The sequence below is a fragment of the Aspergillus niger genome (assembly GCF_000002855.4).
Source record: "Aspergillus niger supercontig An12".
NCBI lineage: Eukaryota > Fungi > Ascomycota > Eurotiomycetes > Eurotiales > Aspergillaceae > Aspergillus > Aspergillus niger.
The window spans coordinates 2,427,371-2,447,082 of record NT_166527.1 but is presented as its reverse complement, the minus strand read 5'-3'; the positions used below and the strand labels follow the sequence as shown (position 1 = coordinate 2,447,082).

At 51.8% G+C, this 19,712-nt stretch overlaps 6 protein-coding genes across 6 annotated transcripts; 4 read left to right on the top strand and 2 right to left on the bottom strand.

Annotated features, from left to right (window-relative positions):
- Positions 1–972: 972 nt before the first annotated feature.
- On the bottom strand, positions 973–1,456 carry An12g10460 (uncharacterized protein; the record flags this gene model as incomplete). The annotated part of the gene is made up of 2 exons (XM_059743721.1): positions 973–1,051; positions 1,083–1,456. 2 exons carry the CDS (start codon positions 1,454–1,456, stop codon positions 973–975), a joined length of 453 nt encoding a protein of 150 aa, XP_059601982.1.
- A 617-nt stretch (positions 1,457–2,073) lies between these two features.
- On the top strand, positions 2,074–3,528 carry An12g10450 (uncharacterized protein; the record flags this gene model as incomplete). Its single annotated transcript, XM_059743720.1, has 3 exons — positions 2,074–2,852; positions 3,131–3,183; positions 3,218–3,528. 3 exons carry the CDS (start codon positions 2,074–2,076, stop codon positions 3,526–3,528), a joined length of 1,143 nt encoding a protein of 380 aa, XP_059601981.1.
- Positions 3,529–3,650: 122 nt separating this feature from the next.
- An12g10440 (uncharacterized protein) lies at positions 3,651–12,547 on the bottom strand (the record flags this gene model as incomplete). The annotated part of the gene is made up of 8 exons (XM_059743719.1): positions 3,651–4,274; positions 4,335–4,545; positions 4,604–5,063; positions 5,116–9,283; positions 9,367–11,280; positions 11,331–12,235; positions 12,308–12,410; positions 12,479–12,547. The coding sequence occupies 8 exons, from the start codon at positions 12,545–12,547 to the stop codon at positions 3,651–3,653; spliced, it is 8,454 nt and encodes a 2,817-aa protein (XP_059601980.1).
- A 521-nt stretch (positions 12,548–13,068) lies between these two features.
- Positions 13,069–14,784, top strand: An12g10430 (uncharacterized protein; the record flags this gene model as incomplete). Its single annotated transcript, XM_059743718.1, has 5 exons — positions 13,069–13,168; positions 13,251–13,548; positions 13,613–13,964; positions 14,065–14,347; positions 14,510–14,784. The coding sequence occupies 5 exons, from the start codon at positions 13,069–13,071 to the stop codon at positions 14,782–14,784; spliced, it is 1,308 nt and encodes a 435-aa protein (XP_059601979.1).
- A 315-nt stretch (positions 14,785–15,099) lies between these two features.
- On the top strand, positions 15,100–16,277 carry An12g10420 (uncharacterized protein; the record flags this gene model as incomplete). The annotated part of the gene is made up of 3 exons (XM_059743717.1): positions 15,100–15,203; positions 15,307–15,700; positions 15,957–16,277. The coding sequence occupies 3 exons, from the start codon at positions 15,100–15,102 to the stop codon at positions 16,275–16,277; spliced, it is 819 nt and encodes a 272-aa protein (XP_059601978.1).
- A 1,688-nt stretch (positions 16,278–17,965) lies between these two features.
- An12g10410 (uncharacterized protein) lies at positions 17,966–19,273 on the top strand (the record flags this gene model as incomplete). The annotated part of the gene is made up of 2 exons (XM_059743716.1): positions 17,966–18,260; positions 18,345–19,273. 2 exons carry the CDS (start codon positions 17,966–17,968, stop codon positions 19,271–19,273), a joined length of 1,224 nt encoding a protein of 407 aa, XP_059601977.1.
- Between the last annotated feature and the right edge of the window lie 439 nt (positions 19,274–19,712).

Genomic DNA, 19,712 nt, shown 5'->3' with positions numbered 1-19,712 from the left:
TGAGTAACTATATATCATCTATCTTCATTGCCTGATCGTCGATCTGTTTGTAAAGATCGATCAGATCCACATCAGCACGATCACTCAGACGTCATTCCGATCTGATCACCAGGTACCGAGAAATACGAGGCTGTGCCCTCAAAAAGTCTTCTGAAAGCTATGATCTCCTCCACGTTTAAAATTTCTGGGTGAGGGGCGCTTGCAAACCGTGGGATGGTGAGGAAACAAATCGGCTACCACTGCCTGATCGTCTTTACCGTTGGAGACGCCAAACCTTCCCCGCACTTATACAACTACTTGGTTCCCCATTCCCGTATATAACTTCCCTTACTGTCGGCCAGGGCCGCATGACGTATCTAGGTGGATAACCATTATCATATATCCCATGCATTCTGAGCCCATGAATCATTTGGTCGGTCTGTACACGGGGGTTAGCCTGGTTAAAGTTTCGCCTTCATGATGCGCACTATGGCTCGGTTCACTATCCCAGCTGCTCCTCGCGATGGGCGACGAACTTTGAACCCAGTGCCGCGGTACGAGTGGGCGGGATGGGGTCTAGTCAACTAAGTAAAGTTCGGTTGAAGGACATTGTCGAGGTTGCGACAGTGGTAATATCATCTAGTGTACGAGCTATCGATGATGGAGGATCTTGGATGTGGTTTAGGCAGCTGCGATCTGACGCCTAATAGCTGTAGTTGGCCATGCTTGGTTATCTATGCAACTTGTCCGTGGATCAGCTCCATCCCACATCGGGAATTCTTTGAATTTAACTCTGGTTATGAACGATATTCGATATTCTCATCACAATATTGAGTGGATCGTTAGTCAAGTCTACCGGTCTACCCTTGTAATTTTGAAAAAATGGTGTTCCTTCGAGGTACATGCCATGACGCTGCCATATACATGCTGTGAACATTAGGCTCAGTGCGATATGTGCAATATCAACAGGATTAATCTTCGTCAATATATTATCTACAAATAGCCACCTGCATTCCCTAGGATCTGCGCGGAATTAGTACTTTGCATACTCGCATATTCGAAGGGTAGGGTACTAAGATGGACGAGCGCTGAGGAGAACTCACAGCAATGCTAGCGTAAGATCACCATGAATCTTCGCCTTCAATTCGACCTCAACATCCAGATTCAATTCCAACCGTAACTTAAGCCCGGTATCCTCTTCCTCCGATGGTTGGGTCATCTCCTGTCCAGCCGGATCTCTCTTCGCTAGGTCTCCCCGTGCTCTTTGCCTCGTTTGTTCCCTTGCCAGGATTGATTCTTCATCGGTGGCGGGAGAGGGTGAACGCGATGCTTGGCGTCGCACTGGCTGTAGTGCGGTCGAAGTATTGGGATGAACACGATCGTCGAGCACATTCCCTCTCTTTCTTCGAGTTCGTTGCTGCTCCCGTGTTCTTACTGGCAGAGCTGGTGATGGCTGCGGATTTGCGGGTTGGGCCATATTGGCTTGGGAGTCGCTGGTCTTTCGCCGCTGTTTCTGTCGATAGATCACAACTAACGGTGTTTCTTGTCGTCGTCGGTAGTATTTCCGGATTCCTTGAGATGTTAAAACTGCGATAAAGGGTAATATTGAGGAGGGACAGACGAGAAGGAATTGGTATTAATGTATAGAACGATCACGGAGGCGAACTTCGCAAAGAATGTACGCGCCGAGTCCAGAAGGTACAGTCGCAGCGCCGACACCGATGACCGCACAGTGGGTCATGGCTACCAAAGAACCGTTGTCTAAGCCCTATTGAATGCATTGAATAATTCCATCATCACGGGCTGACCCGGTTAATAAAGGAAATCCGAATGCGCGTCCACTCTAAAGGTCGTCCGGAACCCTGGAACACAAGAAGGGGGAACCCCGGATGACATCGTATCGCCCCTTGGGATTGGACCATGACATCAGTTCACATTCGCCTCACACCTAACAGATGGATATTCTCTTTCGCCATTCGTGACCTTCCATTCTGTATGGTAAATGACCACTGTTTATTCTATATAACCATTAATCTACCCATCGCACCACAGATCATATTCTGTCGATCGTATCTACAGTCCATTACTTAGCCAATGGCAGACGCTGTAGAACAGAGTCCAACCATCGACGCACAAAAGAACGTGCCTTCCAGTTCAAATCCCGATCGGGTGCGAAAGCCGCCAAAGCTCCAGCGACGAGGTGGTCCATCGGACGCATCAAAATCGGTGGATCCTGCCCCAGAACCTGAGCAACCGCCTGCAGAAGCAGCGAAGGCGGGTGAAGCAGCAGTAGCAGAAGCGCCAGAGGAAACTGAGACTATGGACCCGTCCCCAGACACTGAAGAAACACAAATTGACCGGGATACTCGATCCACATCTTGGAGTGAAGGAGAACAGCCACAACTCCAACCAGAACAGCAGCCACTGCAACGGCAGCGATCCGTCATATCAGTGACCGAGAGTGTATCCTCTCCATCATCATCCACCCCTGCCAGCGCAGACGCATATTATCGACAGACCCGTCGGCGCGGCCAGCGAGGAGATATGAGACGCCAGCAACGTGAACAGCAACAAGCGCTGGCGCTGCCTGCTTTAGGCAATGTAGGGGATGTGCCAGGGAACCTCACCCAAGGTGTTGGCGACTTGGCCCAGAACACCGCCGGCAGGGCTGTCGGCACGCTCGGCAACACGGCCGGAAAGGCACTGGGCCGAAGCATTATGGGGGGTAGAAATGACACTCAAGTCCAGCAGCAGGGACAACAGGAAGTTGGGAAGAAGAAGGATGAACAGCTGCGCCTGCGTCTAGATTTGAATTTGGACGTTGAGGTACAGCTCAAGGCTAAGATTCATGGTGATCTTACGCTCCAGCTCCTGTATGTTGCTTTCCATTGTTCTCTTCGTCTTCTTCCTGGTTGGAGTGCGAGTTCGTTTATGCCAGTTTGAAATCTGCTGACTGAGACTTGCAGTAACTGAAACGGGTGCAGTCCGGTCCTTCTGGATGTCGAGGACTGTGTATAATGGACCACGTACATTTTGGAATTTTGGTGGCCAATTGTTATGTATCATTACTTCTCTTGAGGGGGACTTCAGGGGTGAATTGGGTAGTAGAAGCTTGGCGCAGGAATGAAGGCGTTACCTGTATCTTGAGTAGTATCTGTGCTTCTCCGTTAAACTCGTCCAATTCGCAGAAGCGTAAGATGGGTAGTAAGTAACAATTCATACATCATGACCACCATAGGCTTTCAAAGCGCACATGGGAACATGCTACTGGACCAAGTTCCGGCTCGCTCCAGCAGTGCTGTATGTTCCGGCGTAGAACTGGACATAGGACCTGAGAAACAAGGCCAACCTCCGTATCACCTGATCGCGAGTAAATGGGATTCACGCGTGTCATTCCTTCTCGTTTCCTTCATTCCTTCCTCCAACTCTTCACATGCCCCCTCCATTGACGGGTTGTGCTCTACAGTTCGAATGACTCCTTTCCTCAAATCCGGTAAAACAGCTTTTCTAAGTCTCCAGCCAGGTGTTATGTACCAAGTGGTCTATTAACATTATGTTCATTAAGTCTAAGTACTAGTGAATGACAGGAATAATGATTCTATATACAGCTCCTGACCTATCTCACTCGAGACCTTTCTCCAATTGCTTGCTCATTGACATGTCGTTTTCCCTCAACAAAGAGACTGGGTACTAGATGAGCTGTACCCAAAGTAGCCACGGCGCGACTCCCGTCTGGCACCTGGCCACCGAGGAGTAGGAGGTAGTAAGGGTTCGTTGATCTGCTCGACCGTAACACGCTCTTTGAAGAACCCACTGGAACCGCTGGAGGACAAGGAGGAACGAGCGACGTAGCTCTCGCTCTGGTATTTGCCCAGCCAGAGCATCTGCTCGTGCTCTCGGAGATAACGGTGACTGGAAAAGCTCTTGAGCACGTTCGCCCGACCTTGCATGCCAAATTGGCGACGTTGTTCCACCTTCTCGTACATACGCTGGGAGATCTGTTCCACCTCTTCGGGTGATGGGCGCAAGCCCAGAGACGGGGGCACGTAGCCCTCCTCATCACCCGCGAACTTGCTCCACTCTCCAAGGAGTGCCATGACCCGTATCTGCGCCGATGCAAGGGAAAAGGCATCGTTGGGGGGTACGACTTCACTGAACTTCTTGCCCGTGTCGCGGTTCATGACAACACAGAATGAGGCACCGACATCTGTACATACCACGGGAACACCCGTTAGTGCAGCCTCTCCCATCGCCAATGGAAGACCTTCAGATGTGGAGGAGTTCATGAATAGCCACTATAATTAATATTAGTACTAATCGAATAAGGTGCTACAGGGTGACAGGGAAACACCTACCCCATCTTGAAGGACAACGGATGGGTTACCCAACCCCTTGAGAACAACGTGGTCTCGAAGCGACTTGGAAGCAATGATCTCCTGACATTCCGATGCGTACCCAGGAGCTCGTTCCATGTCACCGTAAATGTGAAGGCGGTAGTCTTTGAATCCCCACTGGTTAACGATCAGGTCTGTAGCCATGATGGCTGTCTTGATGTCTTTTACATAACTATTATGCGGGTTAGTGGACGATCAGACAAACGGAGAATAATAAAATCACCACATACCGAATATGCGACAACATGACTACGGTGGGTGTTTCGGTCTTGATCTTCTCAATAGGCTTATACTTCTCCATGTTGGTGATACCGTTCACCACCGGATCAATCTTACGCTGGAAGGCGCGACGGTGTTCTAAAACACCTTCACATGTGCCCAGTTCGACTTCCCAGCCGGGATTGAAATACTCGGCGCAGGGCAGCACAACGTCCGCATGGTGCTCGATGAGGATACAGGCGAGGTGACCCAAAGAGATGAGCGTCGAATTCACGAACGTCGAGTCGAAGGAAACAGCGGCCGACAGGAATGTAGTCATCTCTCGGAAGCTGACACAGTGATCCCAGACGTGGAGGGCACATTTGCGCTTGACCTTACACATCACGCCGTACGTGGCGCCGGTGAAGTGATGCGACACCTGGAAAACGTCGGGAATCCGTTCGGGAACAGGGATTGAGAAAATGAAAAGGTCTAGAACGCAACGTCAGTGTAATCATAACAGTTGGATCGGGAGGTAACTAACAGCGATGCCACATATCCAGGGCCGTATCCAGTTGCTGCAGGGTCGGGTATTCGCAGTTCCACCACTCCGACACGGGGATTGTGTCTTCCATATCCTCGGTCAACCATAATTCTCGCCAGGCCTCCTTCACCGTGTCACTCATCCACACATCATTCCAGTTCCGAGTCGATTCGAAGTATGTGTTGAGATCCACCAAAGCCTTGGTGGCTTCCTCGATGAGTGCCCGGGATTTGTTCATAGATCGCGCACAACGAACAAGGCTGGTTAGGATAGGTAGGAAGTTGCGTTCGATATCCGCAACCCTCGTATCATAAGACTTTTGCACCACTTCTGAGTCAAGTGTGTTCTGGAACATGCCATGGGTGGGATTCATGAAATCCAAACCCCACTGGGGCAGCACGGCCAGCGACTGGACGTTTCTTTCGATCTGGAACCTAGGCACACCATAGTCATTCGCTGCTTCAGCCACAATGTGCCAACGGATCCCCTTAAGGTCGTTGACCATATCGCGTCGACAAGCTGACACACCACCGGGCTCATTGGGCCAAGTACCGGTATCCATGGCGAGGACGTGTAGCTCTGTGTCGCTGTCCTGTAGCTGGGTGGAGAGCGTGCGAGTGTTGATACGCGAATCACCTCCTTGCCCGAAGCTTGAGAGGTCACTGATCTTGAAAGCTAACGGTGTCCAAGAGCTGACCTCAGGGTCAATGTCCACCCGAGCGAGAACTGTATCAGCTTGAGCATCCAGATAATCGGCCGCAGCTTCCAGCTGACCCAGGTTTCGTCTTCTCCAGTATGGCTTGAGCACACGGTCAGACCGTAGCATAGTCTCGTCAAGCCATCGCGCCGTAATTGCGTCAAACTCCTTACTTCCTTTCCATGACTTCCAGAGATGAGTACGGGCACGGGAGGTGGGAATTGGATACCGTTTGACATTCCAGCCCAGCAAACGCGATAGGAAGTTCACCTTAGTAGAAGAAAAGGAGAAGAGGGGATTGTCGTCCAAGAAGCTGCACTTGGTGGGCTTTTGCAATACCTTGAACCAGTCCTCATGAATCATCGCAGGGGTGGTGACAGATTCACCGTTCAATGTTGTTGCGATGACCGGATGGAATTTGTGGTCATAAGTCCACTTAGCCTTATGGGTATCATCTCCTTGAATGAAGGTTGCATCCGTGACACGAGGATAAGGAATCCATTTATCCAGTCTCTCTGGTCGGTTTGGAGGAGGCATACACCAGGCCACCTGGATCTTGATATGTGGGAGGACATAGTCGGCGCGCAACAGCTCGTCTTCAAATTTGGCCCCTTTGCGGTACCAAAAGTTGAACTCCAGTCGATTCACACCACGCATGGCTGATCCTGAGGTCATATAACCGCGCTTGTCGTAATGGACTATCTGGCCGCTCAGTTCGCCCTGAGTACATTGTCGCTGGGTAGGCAACTTCGGCCGCCCACCTCTATTATCTTGTGGATACTCATATGTGAACTCATTGAGCAGAGTCTCACCGCGGTATTCCTGGCGTCTTGAGAGGACAAGCTTGTCAGTGTACGTGTTGATAGCCATGAGTTGTTTGTAATCACTTGGTTCGTGCTCATGACGTCCTGAGTATTGATAGAGCTGGACTGTGCCATCTGATTCGTTTTGGAAGAAACCGGTCGAGATACCACTCAGACTCTCTACGATAACCCGGTCCTGGTGGACTACCGTCTTCCAATCCTTCATGTTCCGGTAGAGTGTGGAGACCTTCTCCCGTCCATGTAACAATACCAAGGGGATGATGAGACGTTGCAGACATTTGCAAGTTACCCAGACTCCGTTCAGAATCAAGTTAATGGGCCAGGCAAACACCAAGGGTTGTCCGCGAAGCATTGAGTCTAACTCTCTTTGATATTCCGGGTCCGCTACCAAGGAGATGACAAGAAACTTGAGGCACGCATTCCAGATATGCACTATCCGAGCAAATGAAAGCCGGAGCGCTTCATAAAATCCGATAGTTGGCGTGTGTTCATTGAGTGCAAGCAAATCACGAATGGGCTTGTCGTACTTAGTGTTCATGAAGTCCGGTCGATCTTGAGATTGGCGATGTGTTTCTTGGGCGGCAGCAAATGAGATCACGCTAGCTGTCAGCTTAAATCCCAAATTCCACCGAGCAAGAAATTCTTCGAGATATAGCGTGTCATTTGCTCTGGAGATGAGCCAGTCATTCTGTTCAGGAGTGACACGGCATGGTTGTCCACAGGTCCGGCGCAGGAGCAACTTTCTCGCAGCTTTAGGAAGAAGGTCCCATTCCTGGTCGCAATCCATCCCAAAAAGGATGTGGCGCAATAGTACTTGCTGTCCGTGGTTGAGAACTCTAGTGCGCTCGGTCGAGCTGCCTTCCAGCTGACGCTTGACGCCCTCGGGTAAGGTTACATCCTCGCCCTGCCGGTCGTTCACGATCAGAAGCTCTGCCATCAGGGCATGATCATGGGAAAGGCCCAGTTTGAACTCTGCAGTGGCTTGAACGACCGCTTCCGCGATTGTCTGACAGTTGCGACGGATGTCTGATGCCCAGTCGTATCCCACGAGATCAGGGCCAATAACAATGAAAATGTGAACGTGATCTCCTGTCTGTCGGCTGATGGCACGGATCTTCTGTTCCGGTTGGATAAGGTGTGCGGCTGAGACTAGTTCAACGGTTATCTCCCCGGCTTGCCAGAGTTCTGCAACGCGTCCAAGAAGGTCTTTTGCGTCATGGAAAGCGGCTTGGACAATCTCTGGTTTATGAATATGGCGATCAGATCGCAAAATTTGCATAACTTCAACACCAGGATGCTGTGCGGGATCAAGTTTGTAGCGGAACTCTTCGGACAGCATGAGAACGTTTTCGAACATTTGCGACATAGTTGTCTGGGAGAGATCAGGATGTGGCTCGAGAGTGCTGACACCGTAGAGCACTGATTTATCTCGTGCCCCAAAGCGCGGAGATCCGTCGTCTGATCGCTTGAAGGATGGTAGCCCAATGTCGGCCCTGAAAATAGTGTAGATCGCAGTTCCCCAGGTGCCAGTGGCAAGGCCAATAACACTGCTCCACTGGAAAGCGGGAAGTACTTCGTGAAGGATAATCCCTACAACCAATCCGGCAATGGAACCAACAGCGAGGCCACCAGCGACATGAGGCCCTGTGAAGATCCGGTTGTACTGATACCAGAGCAATCCAGTATAGCAGCCAACATAGCACAAATACATGATGGTGGAGCTCATGGACCCCTCGAAAGTCCACATAACCGCCATCGTGATGGCTGCACCCCAAATATGCAAGAAGAAGAACTTCATGAGGTTCTTCCAGTAAAGGCTCCGTCGAGCCTTAGCATCATTGAGGGTTACCTGGCGAAGGCTGGCAAGCGAGGTGACAGGCTGAGGAGTTGCCTTCGTGACAAGGGTCCAGAGTGGCTGCGAAACGGCGTCAAGGATGACTGCACCCAAAAGATAATATCCGAGAGCAAAGCCGACCGTGAGACGGTACTTGGCGCTGTTCGCTGCAGACAGACCGACGATTGATTCGCCTGTCAGCAGTGCAGACCATTTATCGGACAGAGCGACGACAAAGTATAAGATTCCACACCAGACATCAGACCCGGTGTGGCGCCAGTGAAGAAACGCGTTGTGCATCTTCAGGCCCTTTTGCATCTCCGCCATGGTATCCACCGCCGCTTTCAGTTGCAAGTTCCATGTTGGGCTGTACGCCAAAGGCATCTTTGTTCTCGAGTAGCGGCAGTACCATCCAAGCAGGAAGGTTGTGGATGAATAGCCTTCGGCCATTCTCGCGATGAACGGGTCTGTCGTCTTCTTGCTCCAAAACCATTTCTTGTTTTCTTTCTGGACGCTCGACAGGAGGGCCCGGCGAGCATCTGCACCAACGTCTTTCACCTTTTCGGTGGAAGATCCGCGGTAGTCCGATGCAGAAGATTGCATGTACCAATTGACGATTTCTGTGTCCGTGACGCAAGGAATATTCAGATACCAGCTATTCCAGCGAGCCATGACCCGCCGAGCCCCTAGAAGTAGGCACGCGAGGAACAGGCCTAGGATGCACAGGTAGATGACCGAGTCGCGATGCACCCACAGGGTGACTATTGGTGAAATGAAGAGGATCGGAATGCAACACATGACTGTCGTTCGTCCCTAGTATTATGGTCAGTTACTCTGCACAAACAACGAAGTAGTGGCATGCGGTGCGGAGGAGTCACGGGCGAAGATCAACTTACCGATTGGAATTGGTATCCTGGCAGCTGGTAGACCGACAAGGCTGACAGGGTCATGAGGTACGTCGACAGCATAAAGAAGTAAAGGAAAAACAGGATGCCTGCTGCAAACCCTTTCAGTACGCCAACAACGATCAACGCGATAATGCCACCGACGAAGGCCACTGCCAACCCAGCAATAAAGCGGGTCAGGATGAACATGCTCATAGCTGGGAACGCCATCGCGTACAAGTAGTAGCTTCCACCGGAACTGATCCAGCTACCAAAACCACCACAGACGAGAAGGGCGATCATCAACGCCGTAGTGGCGAGTGTTTTGTCAATGTCACTCATGTAAGTGGTCAAATAAAGGCCTCGACCGACCGTTGTCAGCAAGGTGACATCAATGAGTGCAGGGACTGCAAAGATTCCCAGGAATGTCAATCGGTAGTGCCACGCTGCAGTGTCCTTCTCACCCTCTGGGTCCAAATCGACGTTCATGGAGGCATACGCCGTGGGCAGCTCGGTGAAAATTTCCTCTCGTTGAGGTGGCTGGTGCTCGTGATAATATGCGCGGTACCAACGCCAGATAATCTTACCCAAGCGTTTCGGCGTCATATCAAAGTACATATCTGTGCGGGCACCACAGGCATACATCTCAGCAAAACACGCTGCTTGCACCGGCTCGAGGTTCGGTAGGGGGTTGCGGTCAAGGACTTCAAGGTAGATCTCGTTTAAAGCAAGTCGACGGAAGGCGCAGAAAACGCTCAGAGCTAGAAGATCCGCTCCAGCGTCGATAGTGCCCTTCTGAAGAATGGACTCGACAACTGTGGCTAGTTGGTCGAGAATTTCTGCCTCTCCGTTCATAAGAAGAACTGGCAACCGAGCATCGATCTCGAGGAACAGCGCTTCGGCAGCCGAAGCATCGGGACACCAACAGCCCTGTTCCCTGAACCATGCCAGGCGGGAAGATACCAGCTCTGCTGCGGAGATCTCTCCATCGAGATACTCACTTGAGCACTGAGCACGGAGTTGTGCGAGAGTTGGGGCTTCCAGAAGTTGATATTCGGCACAGGCGCGTAGCTTGGCAGACATTTTCATAGGGTCCTCATGGCCTGACAAGGCCAGTCGTCGCAGCCAGGCCAGAGATTCTGCCGGAGTAAGCTGTTCGATATCATCCACCATGCGCTTAGGCAAGCCCCACGTTTGCGATAATGTCTGGTTCTCTGCGGCCAAGGCCATCTCTGCCAGGAAGCAACGAGAGCGGCTAAACCCTCTGTTGGCCAGATAAGTGTGGAGAATAGTTCCGGTGCGGTCCTGTGTCTTTCCCGACAGATAAATGTTTAGCACGCCCATGCTGGAATCGAGATCGTGCAGGCCCCAAATCTGGCTTCCCAGTCGAGTGCGGAAGCCCGAATGCAAGCCGACGTAAATTCGAAGACGGTCATTGTCGTCGCCTCTGCAAACCGTGAGGAGGTCAACCAAGTCCTTAATTGATTGCATTTCCGATGCAAGATACGTGTGTGAGCTCTGGGCCTTCAGCAACGTGCGCAATGGCTCAGTAATTTGACGAAGATCTTCTGCATTGAGACGTTGAAGCAAATCAAGGTCCCTAACTTGTCTTTGGCCTTCGACGAGGTCGGTGACATCCTTGGATGTGCAATCCAGACCGATCTGAAAGCATGCGAGTCCGGTATAGCTTGCTCCAGCAGGGGAAACGGAAAGGGTATCAATTTGTGAACTTTCGGTTCTTCCAGACCATTCGAGCCCCTCGATCACCGTACCAGCACTATCAGACAATCGAGTTTTCACTGGGGGTAACAGGGCAAGCTTTGCTCTCAGGTCAGGGACAAAGGACTCTAGCGATTCGTACATTTCGTCATATCCGCATGGCGTTTGGCGGATCTGTCGGAGATAGTCAGCTTCCAATTCGGTCCCCTGTACCAAATTCACATAAGGGCGCTTGCCTTGTCATTCAGCCTCCAAACATCATGCGCTTCCAAAACTTCGCCGCGCTTCAGCCACATCATAGCCCCCAGGGGCTCCTGTGTCACTGTTTTTGTGACAGCAATATCTGCATTCGTTAAAGCAGACTGGGGCGCGATCCAACACAAGGCACTGTTGTAGTTGCACCACTTGAAGCTGCGTCCGAGAACGTGGTGAGAGAGCTCGACGTCATCGTCAATCGTATCCCACAGGGCAATAGCCGAGTCGCCAACAGCTTTCTGAGATGCCACGGCCCGCATGGCAGTACGCATCTCGGCCATCTGGAAATAATTGCGCCTGTCTCCATTTTGCAGAATCGTGCCATTTCGGTAAACCACGCCACGGATTTGCTGCATGTTAATGGCCCGACCTTGCTGCTCGCTGAGGTAGGCCGGTGGCGCCAATTCCAGCCATACGGCTAGGCCAAGGTGGTTCATGTACTTGATCAGTTCATTCAGGATCACGGGTTGAAAATGCGCGTAGCAGTCGGCCAAAAGTACTCCGTGAAAAGGCGATGCGCTGCTTTGGCCGCGCTTGAGAGTAGTGGACATCGTCTGGACCACTGTTTCCAGGGCTTGGATGGCTTCATCATTGTTGCGACAAGCATCAGAGCGCACTAGACTTCGAACGTCAAGGCGAGCAAGAATGTGCGATGACGTGCAGTGGCCGGCGAGCGCTTCCAAGACCCCGGTTTGGAGGGGATCTACGACGAGAATATCCCATTGCGAAAGCAGATGGCCTTCGGCAGGTGTCGGAGGATTGGAAAATCCGCCGAGAAAAACACCAAAAGATTTAAGCTCCTTCGCGGGCGGTTTCTCCGACGCAAGGGGGGCATTGTTTGTTTTGAGTTGGTCCAAATAACGGGCAATGGCCGTTGGGACCTCGGAGAGTTGATGCCGCCTCTGAACTCCCACCGCAAAAGCCAATAATCAGCGCATTCCTCACGGCGATAAAAATGATGGAGGACAGCACGACATACCTGCCAGACTCTGTAGATCTTCCGAGCTATGAAGCTCAAAACGAACACGGCACCAAGCACAATAGTTGTTAATAAACATGCTGCTATCACCTAAACGTTGCGACTGTCAGAAAAACGACAGGGGACAAGGGATTTGTTTTGATTTTCCCAGGGGAGAGGAATCCAAAGTACCTTATCCCACCACGTCGTGGTCATTCGATGCCATCCCACGGCATCCAAACCCAGGTATTCCAGTCCCATGGTGACAGGCAGCTTGTCGAAAACCCGGCACCGCTGCTTGACCCGACTGTGGACGGGGTACCTAAGTGGTTATTATGATCTAGGGCGATAAGAATCGCTGACTACCCAAGTCAAGCTCCCTTTCAAGCCGCCAAGGGAGGCGCCATCTCTTCATTTAATATAACTATTTATAGCAGATGCATGTATCTCTGGAACCTACCGCTGACCCAAAAGAAAATGAAAAATCAAATGTGATTAAAGGGCCTAGCGCCAGCCAGCAGAGCAGGCGTTAGTCTACCAGCCAGCATCAAGCATAGTGGGAGATTCCCTTTTCCGTTACGTTCACTTTTCTTTTTTTTTTCTCTTTCTGCTCTGGCTGCTTTTCTTCTTCTGGGCCCTCGAACCGATAGGGACTTTCCAGTGGACTGGTGGGCACGAAAGCGGCGCTAACGTGGGGGTCTATGCATGTCTGACTCGAATACGGGGCTCTAATTGCCTTTGCTGTCCTAGCCACGCTGCTCTGCACCTCAAAAAGCACGGTCATGTCATCAGCCTCGATTGCCATTAGGTCCCAATATCACTGGATCCTTTGTTGTTATCGCGCCACACGGCGAACGAATCACAACGGTCTAGTTCCTACATGTGAGTCCGGCGAGTCCGGGACTTCACTCTTGGCCGGATTCCCCCCCAGGTTTATATCATTTCCTGCGCGCCGTCTATCTAGGTCAGGCAGAGGCCGGAACTCAGCTTGCGTCTTTAGCTAGACTATACTCCGTCTTCTCGACTAACCCTCGCCAGCTCGGACTGGCTGCCGCATGGATGCCTCGCCCTAATCTTACGCGCCCCCGGCGGCCTTGGTGCATCGCCATTTCCATTGCCATTGCCCTAGTGATCATTATTGTCATTGTTGTCCCCTGTGCAGTCATATTGACTCGCAAGCATGGTGGTGAAAAGACGAACGTTCTGTTCCCACTATACATCTACCCCACCAATGACAGTACATGGGATCCTTTATATGAATCGTATGTTGAACCTGAAACACACATACCCCCCGATTACATTGCGCACGGTGACTGACAGTCCCAGGGTCACGGCGCACCCGGACCTGAACTTCACGGTCATCATCAATCCGTCGAGCGGACCCGGCTCCAGTGCGTATCCCTCGGAGGAGTATACCTCCTCAGTGGAACGACTTAGCACATATTCCAATGTACGCAAGGTTGGATATGTACGCACGGCTTATGCCACGCGCAACATCACCGATGTGCTGGATGATGTCGCCACTTATGCCGGGTGGGCGAATCGATCGCTGACACTAGCGATGGATGGGATTTTCTTTGACGAAGCTCCCTATGACTACTCGGCAGCAAAGGTTGAGTACATGCAGACGATCAGCGAGGCCGTCAAGAGTTCTTCGGGAATGGGCCGAGATCGCATGGTAAGCGAGACCGCGGTTCGGGTGCAGCAAGAGCGCAGAAAATTCTTTTGCTATGACGATCCCAGTGGCTAACTTTTTTTTTGGCGGATCTGCCCTTTAGGTGATCCACAATCCCGGTACCATTCCGGATAGTCGCTACGAGAACAACGCGACGGACGTCACAGTGGTGTTTGAGAGCTCCTACCAGGATTTTCACTCGGAAAAGCACAGTCTGAACGCCATGGCTTCGAATCGCACGGCATATGCGTATATGCTGCACTCGGTACCTGACAATCTCAGCAACAGCACGTTGCGCAGTTTTGTCAACCAGATGAGCCGAAAGGCCGAGTATCTGTTCCTGACCACGTTGACGGAAGACTACTACGAGAGTTTCGATCCGGAGGGTGAGACCATCTGCGACGTGATGCCGACCTGAAGAACGACGATAAGTGGCCGGTTGATCCCCGTGTGTGTGGCTCCCGCCGCACCCAAACTTCGATAACTCTGGGACGGTCGCTCTCGATGGAAGTTCGAACAACTCTAGTGAATATTTCCCCTTTGACTAGTATCTGGCGCTAAAGAGGATGCTCCACTTGGACCAAGATCCATGCGTTGTGAGTTGGCCCGGTCAAGGTTCCCCGATCGGGGCTGTGATTGGTGTGAGATACACCAACTGCAGCCGGCAGGGGAAGGTTTGCAAGAGAAAAGCTTGGAGACGCCCGGCCAGACCTTTGGTCCATGGTTTAGCGCGGGAGTGGCGTTATGGTACTTTTTCTTCGTTGCTTTTTTCCTTGCTTTTCGGCTTTCTTGGACAGGCACACAGACAGGACAAGACGACTAGTCCTATATCACCGGGCTGCTATGGTACAGTCATCTCCCATTCACAATGTCTGCCTTGGCCCGTGGTGTCCACGTCGCGCCTCTTGACTAGTTAGCGACTTCACATAGATGAATTCATGCCATGATTTCTCGTATAAGACCGGTAGTCATCTAAATTGCTGGAAAAAATAACCCTGGCCACCGCTAGTCCCCATTTTCTCTTGTTGTTCTTCTGGTTGTTGTCGTCTTCCCAGTTTTGTCTCTGCCCCCAAAGTGTTCCCCCCAAGTGCCAACTTCCCACCTCTTCCACCTCTATTCCCCATCCAGCTTGATTCCGATGGCTACCACCACCACCACCATGACGCTTCCCAAGTCCGGCGTGCTCGTGCCCTTGTACATCTATCCCTTAACTCCGACCACCTGGGATCCACTGTATAACGCGTAAAGTTTACCTACCTTCTTTCTTGTTTGCTTGCTTTTTCTTCACTTTTTTTTTTTTTCTTTTCTCTCTGGTTGATGGTCTATCTACATGATTCTTGCCTAGCAAAGTGACACTGATGGGTAGGGAGTGTACCTGTAGAATCGCTGCCTATCCCGACCTCGAGTTCCTGGTGATCGTCAACCCCAACAGTGGACCCGGTGCCTTGCCGTGCCCCGATGCCAACTATGCGCGCGAAGTGGCCCGCCTGAATGCCTGCCCTAATGTCTATCCCGTCGGCTATATCCGCATCGACTATTGCCGAAAGCCATTGGCCGTCGCCTGTGAGGAGATCGATCGCTATGCCAGCTGGGCCGCCGAGTATGCCACTACCGGCTTAGGCGTGGGTGGCATCATGGTCGATGAGACTCCCAACCACTTCAATGCCGCTCAGGCCGAGTATTTGCGCGCGCTTCATAGTCACATCAAGGCTTGCTCGGGCCTTCTCCGCGACCGATTGGTAAGCATTTGTCCCTCTTATTATGATTATTATGATGGTGGTTTTCTTTTTTTTTCTTTGGTTCAGCCACTGCCCCTCTCTCTCTCCTCATTCTCCTACCTTGGTGGAGGAGAAAAAAGGAAATGAAAACTCCGACAGCTGTTTTCTGTCTGTGTCACTGAAACCCGACAAATGAGAAAACATGGAAACAACGTGGCTGATTTCTTTTCTAATAATAATAATAATAATAATAACGATGATGATGATGATGATGCAGGTGGTACACAATCCAGGCACCCCCCCGGATCCCGAGATGGCCGATGCAGGCTCAGATCTCCTGCTGGTCTGTGAGGAGCCTTTTGCACGCTGGCAAACCAATGAGGTGCAGCATCGTCTAGGCGAGCTTCCATATCCTCGCGATCGCTGCGGCTACATGGTCACGGAAGTCCCGAACCATCATATTCCCGCCCTGGTGCGCGATCTGCGTCGTCGTGCCGCCTACATATTTGTCACCGAAATCGTAGGCGATTTCTACGAGCGCTTCGGTCCCTCCAGCTGGGGCATATTGATGGAGACTTTGTCGGAATTGGGACAGTAGATAGTTAGTAACTAACTTAGAGAGACTATCGGCTTAGTTAAAAACTGGATCCCGAATCCCTTTTGTCCCCATCGTCTTAAAACAAGGGGAACCATGAACCGGTGGAGTCCGGAACCCCCATCACTTTTGGTGTTCCTGTGTCCTCTGACTCGTCGAACGTGTCACTTTCGATGGGTCGCACGCAAGGGCGCCCCTCTCGTTTTTTTTCTTTTTCTTCCTCAGCTTGTCTCATCATCTTTCAAGGCAAGATGCAGTAGTTATGGAGTACAGAGTAGCCAAGGCGGAGTTCTTTCCCTTTCCTTTTCCTCACCCCCTTCTTAGCGCTGATCGGGATGTTCGGGAATTCGGACAATTCTGGAAAGCCACTTTCTGCGAGTACACCTACGTTGTTGCTTAGCTAGACAGGTAGCCTGCAGTGGCTGGGAGGCAAAGAGGAAAAAAAAGCAACAGAAAGGATAATTTTTACAAATCAAAGTCTCACCGTTTTCTCTTCGCCTTCGTATCTGCAGGTCCCCAGTGCCTGATGCCGCATGTCCGGCATCAGGTACGGAGGACAATTCACCGGCCCTCGAGACGACGAGGCAAGAAAGGCAAGAAGACAGGAAGATAGGGAAAAAAGCAGATGCGCTGGCCCTGCACGGTTGAAACTAGGGCTTACTCCGGCTGAGACCTGCATGCTTCAGTGTACCTCTCCTCGCAGCGACAATTTCTGCCATGAATCACATCTACACCCTTGGGAGTCACGCCAGACCTCATGGCAGACAAGGCTCCTTGACACCAAAGCAAGTCAGTCCAACCTATCAGTCAGTCAGACAGCTAGACCCGGCCAGGCTTCCAACTAGCCCCGAATTAATATATTTAATTTCAGAAATGCCGCCGTCATGCCACGGAGTCGATCCGGCAAAGCCAATGATGGGCAACATGGGTCTAATGCATACTAAGGCACCACTAGATAAGCTACTGCAGACCCAGAACTACCGTCATCTCGTCATTTTCTTCTTTCTGCCCCAATTGCTTCCTTTTTGCCCTTAGCCTCTCTTCGTCTCCCCCCCAGTAAAATGTAGAACTAGCAAGTCCGCGGTCGAACCTTGACTGCCAATGCCCCTCTCACTCCGGCTGACTCGTGTGGCCTAATTGATTCGACGTCAATTACGATCGCCAATTATCTCCCAAAGTGAAAACACAAGGCAGATCCCGAGTCCTCATGTCCCTAAACACATTGTCGCTTGTCGCCGCCTGGCTGTCGGATAAATATGAACCACGCTGCGTTCATCCCTCACTAGGGCGGCAGGCGCCGGTCCTATGTAGTAGGCAGACTGGGCCAAGGACATTGACTCGACGACGATGATGAAATCATCGGGCTCCTGAAAACCGATGCCGGCGTAACGTAGCTGAATCGACGGTCCTTGACACGGGAAAGGGGGGTGGAAAGCGAGTGAAGGGCAAGTCCCACGATTCCAAGTACTTCCTGCCCGGGTTTCGCCCAGCCTGAGTAGTCTCTCCGTAGTGCTTAAGTTCGTGATTTATACTGGCCTGGTGAGAATCTAGATTCGTCAAATATCGCGAGAGTTTGTGGATTATATTGGCCTCGTCATCGTCGTTGTCTGATCCCGTTCGTCACGGCTGCTGCTGCTGCGGTTGCTATTATTATTGTTCCATTCCTTTGTACTTTCTCCATCAGCTGCGCCATGTCTGTTATCTGTGCCTCTGAAGGAAGCTCGCCAGTGCCCACGCCCTTATTCTCCGCACCTACGACTCCCGAGACCGAGCGGGATGAATACTTCGACGAACCTTCCCTGCCAGTGCAGGATGACGCCCCATATGTACTCGTCACCGGCGGACTAGGATACATCGGCAGCCACACCACTCTGGAGTTGCTCAAGGCTGGCTACAACGTGATCATTGTGGATGACCTGAGCAATAGCTTCCACCACGTCTTCGACCGGATTCTGCTGGCAGCCAAGCAGCACTTTGACCGGACGGGTGGCCACTGTCCACGGGCCGAGCTGAGATGTATCGACTTCCGCGACGTGCCCGCCATGCGCGCCCTGCTGGCCTCGTACACAGTGGAGTCATCACTAGACACCAGCGATAGCATCACTCAGTCCCGATCCAGAATCGTAGGAGTGATCCACTTCGCCGCTTTCAAGGACGTCAACGACAGTCTGCGCAATCCCCTCAAGTACTATCACAACAACGTCACCGGATTAGTAGACCTAGTCAGCCTACTCGCGGACCACGACATCAAAACCTTCATCTTCTCCTCCTCAGCCAACGTCTACGGCACATTAGCCCAGAACCACGGCACCTTGCGCGAGGAGCACTGCGTGCACCAACCCGAGACATACCACAGTGTCTCCTCTGGAGAACCTATAACATCCGAGCAAGGCTGCACAGGGATCACAAACCCCTACGGCCGCACCAAATGGATCGGCGAAGCCATTCTCTCCGACGTAGCAGCCTCCGATCCATCCTGGACCATCATAGGTCTCCGATACTTCAACCCCATCGGATGCGACCCCTCGGGTCTCCTGGGTGAAGATCCCCGCGGGACACCCTCGAACCTCGTCCCGGTAGTCGTGCAAGTCCTGACGGGTCAACTACCAGCCTTATCCGTCTACGGAACCGACTGGGAGACTCCCGACGGCACCGCCATCCGCGATTTCATCCACGTGTCGGACGTGGCGCGCGGACATACGGCAGCCCTGGCGGCAGCGCTAGCCGGACAGGTAAAGACGAATTTCCGCACGTTTAACCTGGGGACCGGGCGAGGGCATTCCGTGGCGGAGGTGGTGTCCGCGATGGAGGGCGTCAGTCATCAGTCTATTCCAAGACGGCTGGCGGAGAGGAGGCCCGGGGATGTGCAGGAGTGCGTGGCGGTTCCGGAGAGGGCAGCTTGTGAGTTAGGATGGGAGGCGGAGAAGTCCTTGCAGGATGCGTGTGAGGATTTGTGGCATTCATTGAGGGGTGGGTCGGTGGATGTGATGATGGATTGATGATAGAGGATGGAAGGTTAAAGGGATGGGATGGGATGGGGTTGTGCATTATGGTAATCTGGCTTGGTTTGGTTAGTTCATGTTTTTTTGGTTTTGATCAGTACATAATATACGTAATTTGGTGTCTTGTATACATTTGTTGTCTTGGATTGTGGTGTATCTCGTTTGGAGTGTGTGGTATGGTTGACATATATCATGGAGAAATGCATGTGGTCAGCATCGCTTTGACTTGTACTGCCTAATGCATTACCTACCATTCCTCCAGGAAGCACCAAATCTTCGGACTGAAATTCTGTCTAGTAGAACTGACAGTCATAGCAAGTAATAGTAGGAGAACCCTCACTCGTCAATCTCCATCCCCACCCGTTCATCACTTATATATATAACAGCGCAGCCACATGCTAGCACATCCTCACAGCCCGCACTACTGATTATCTAT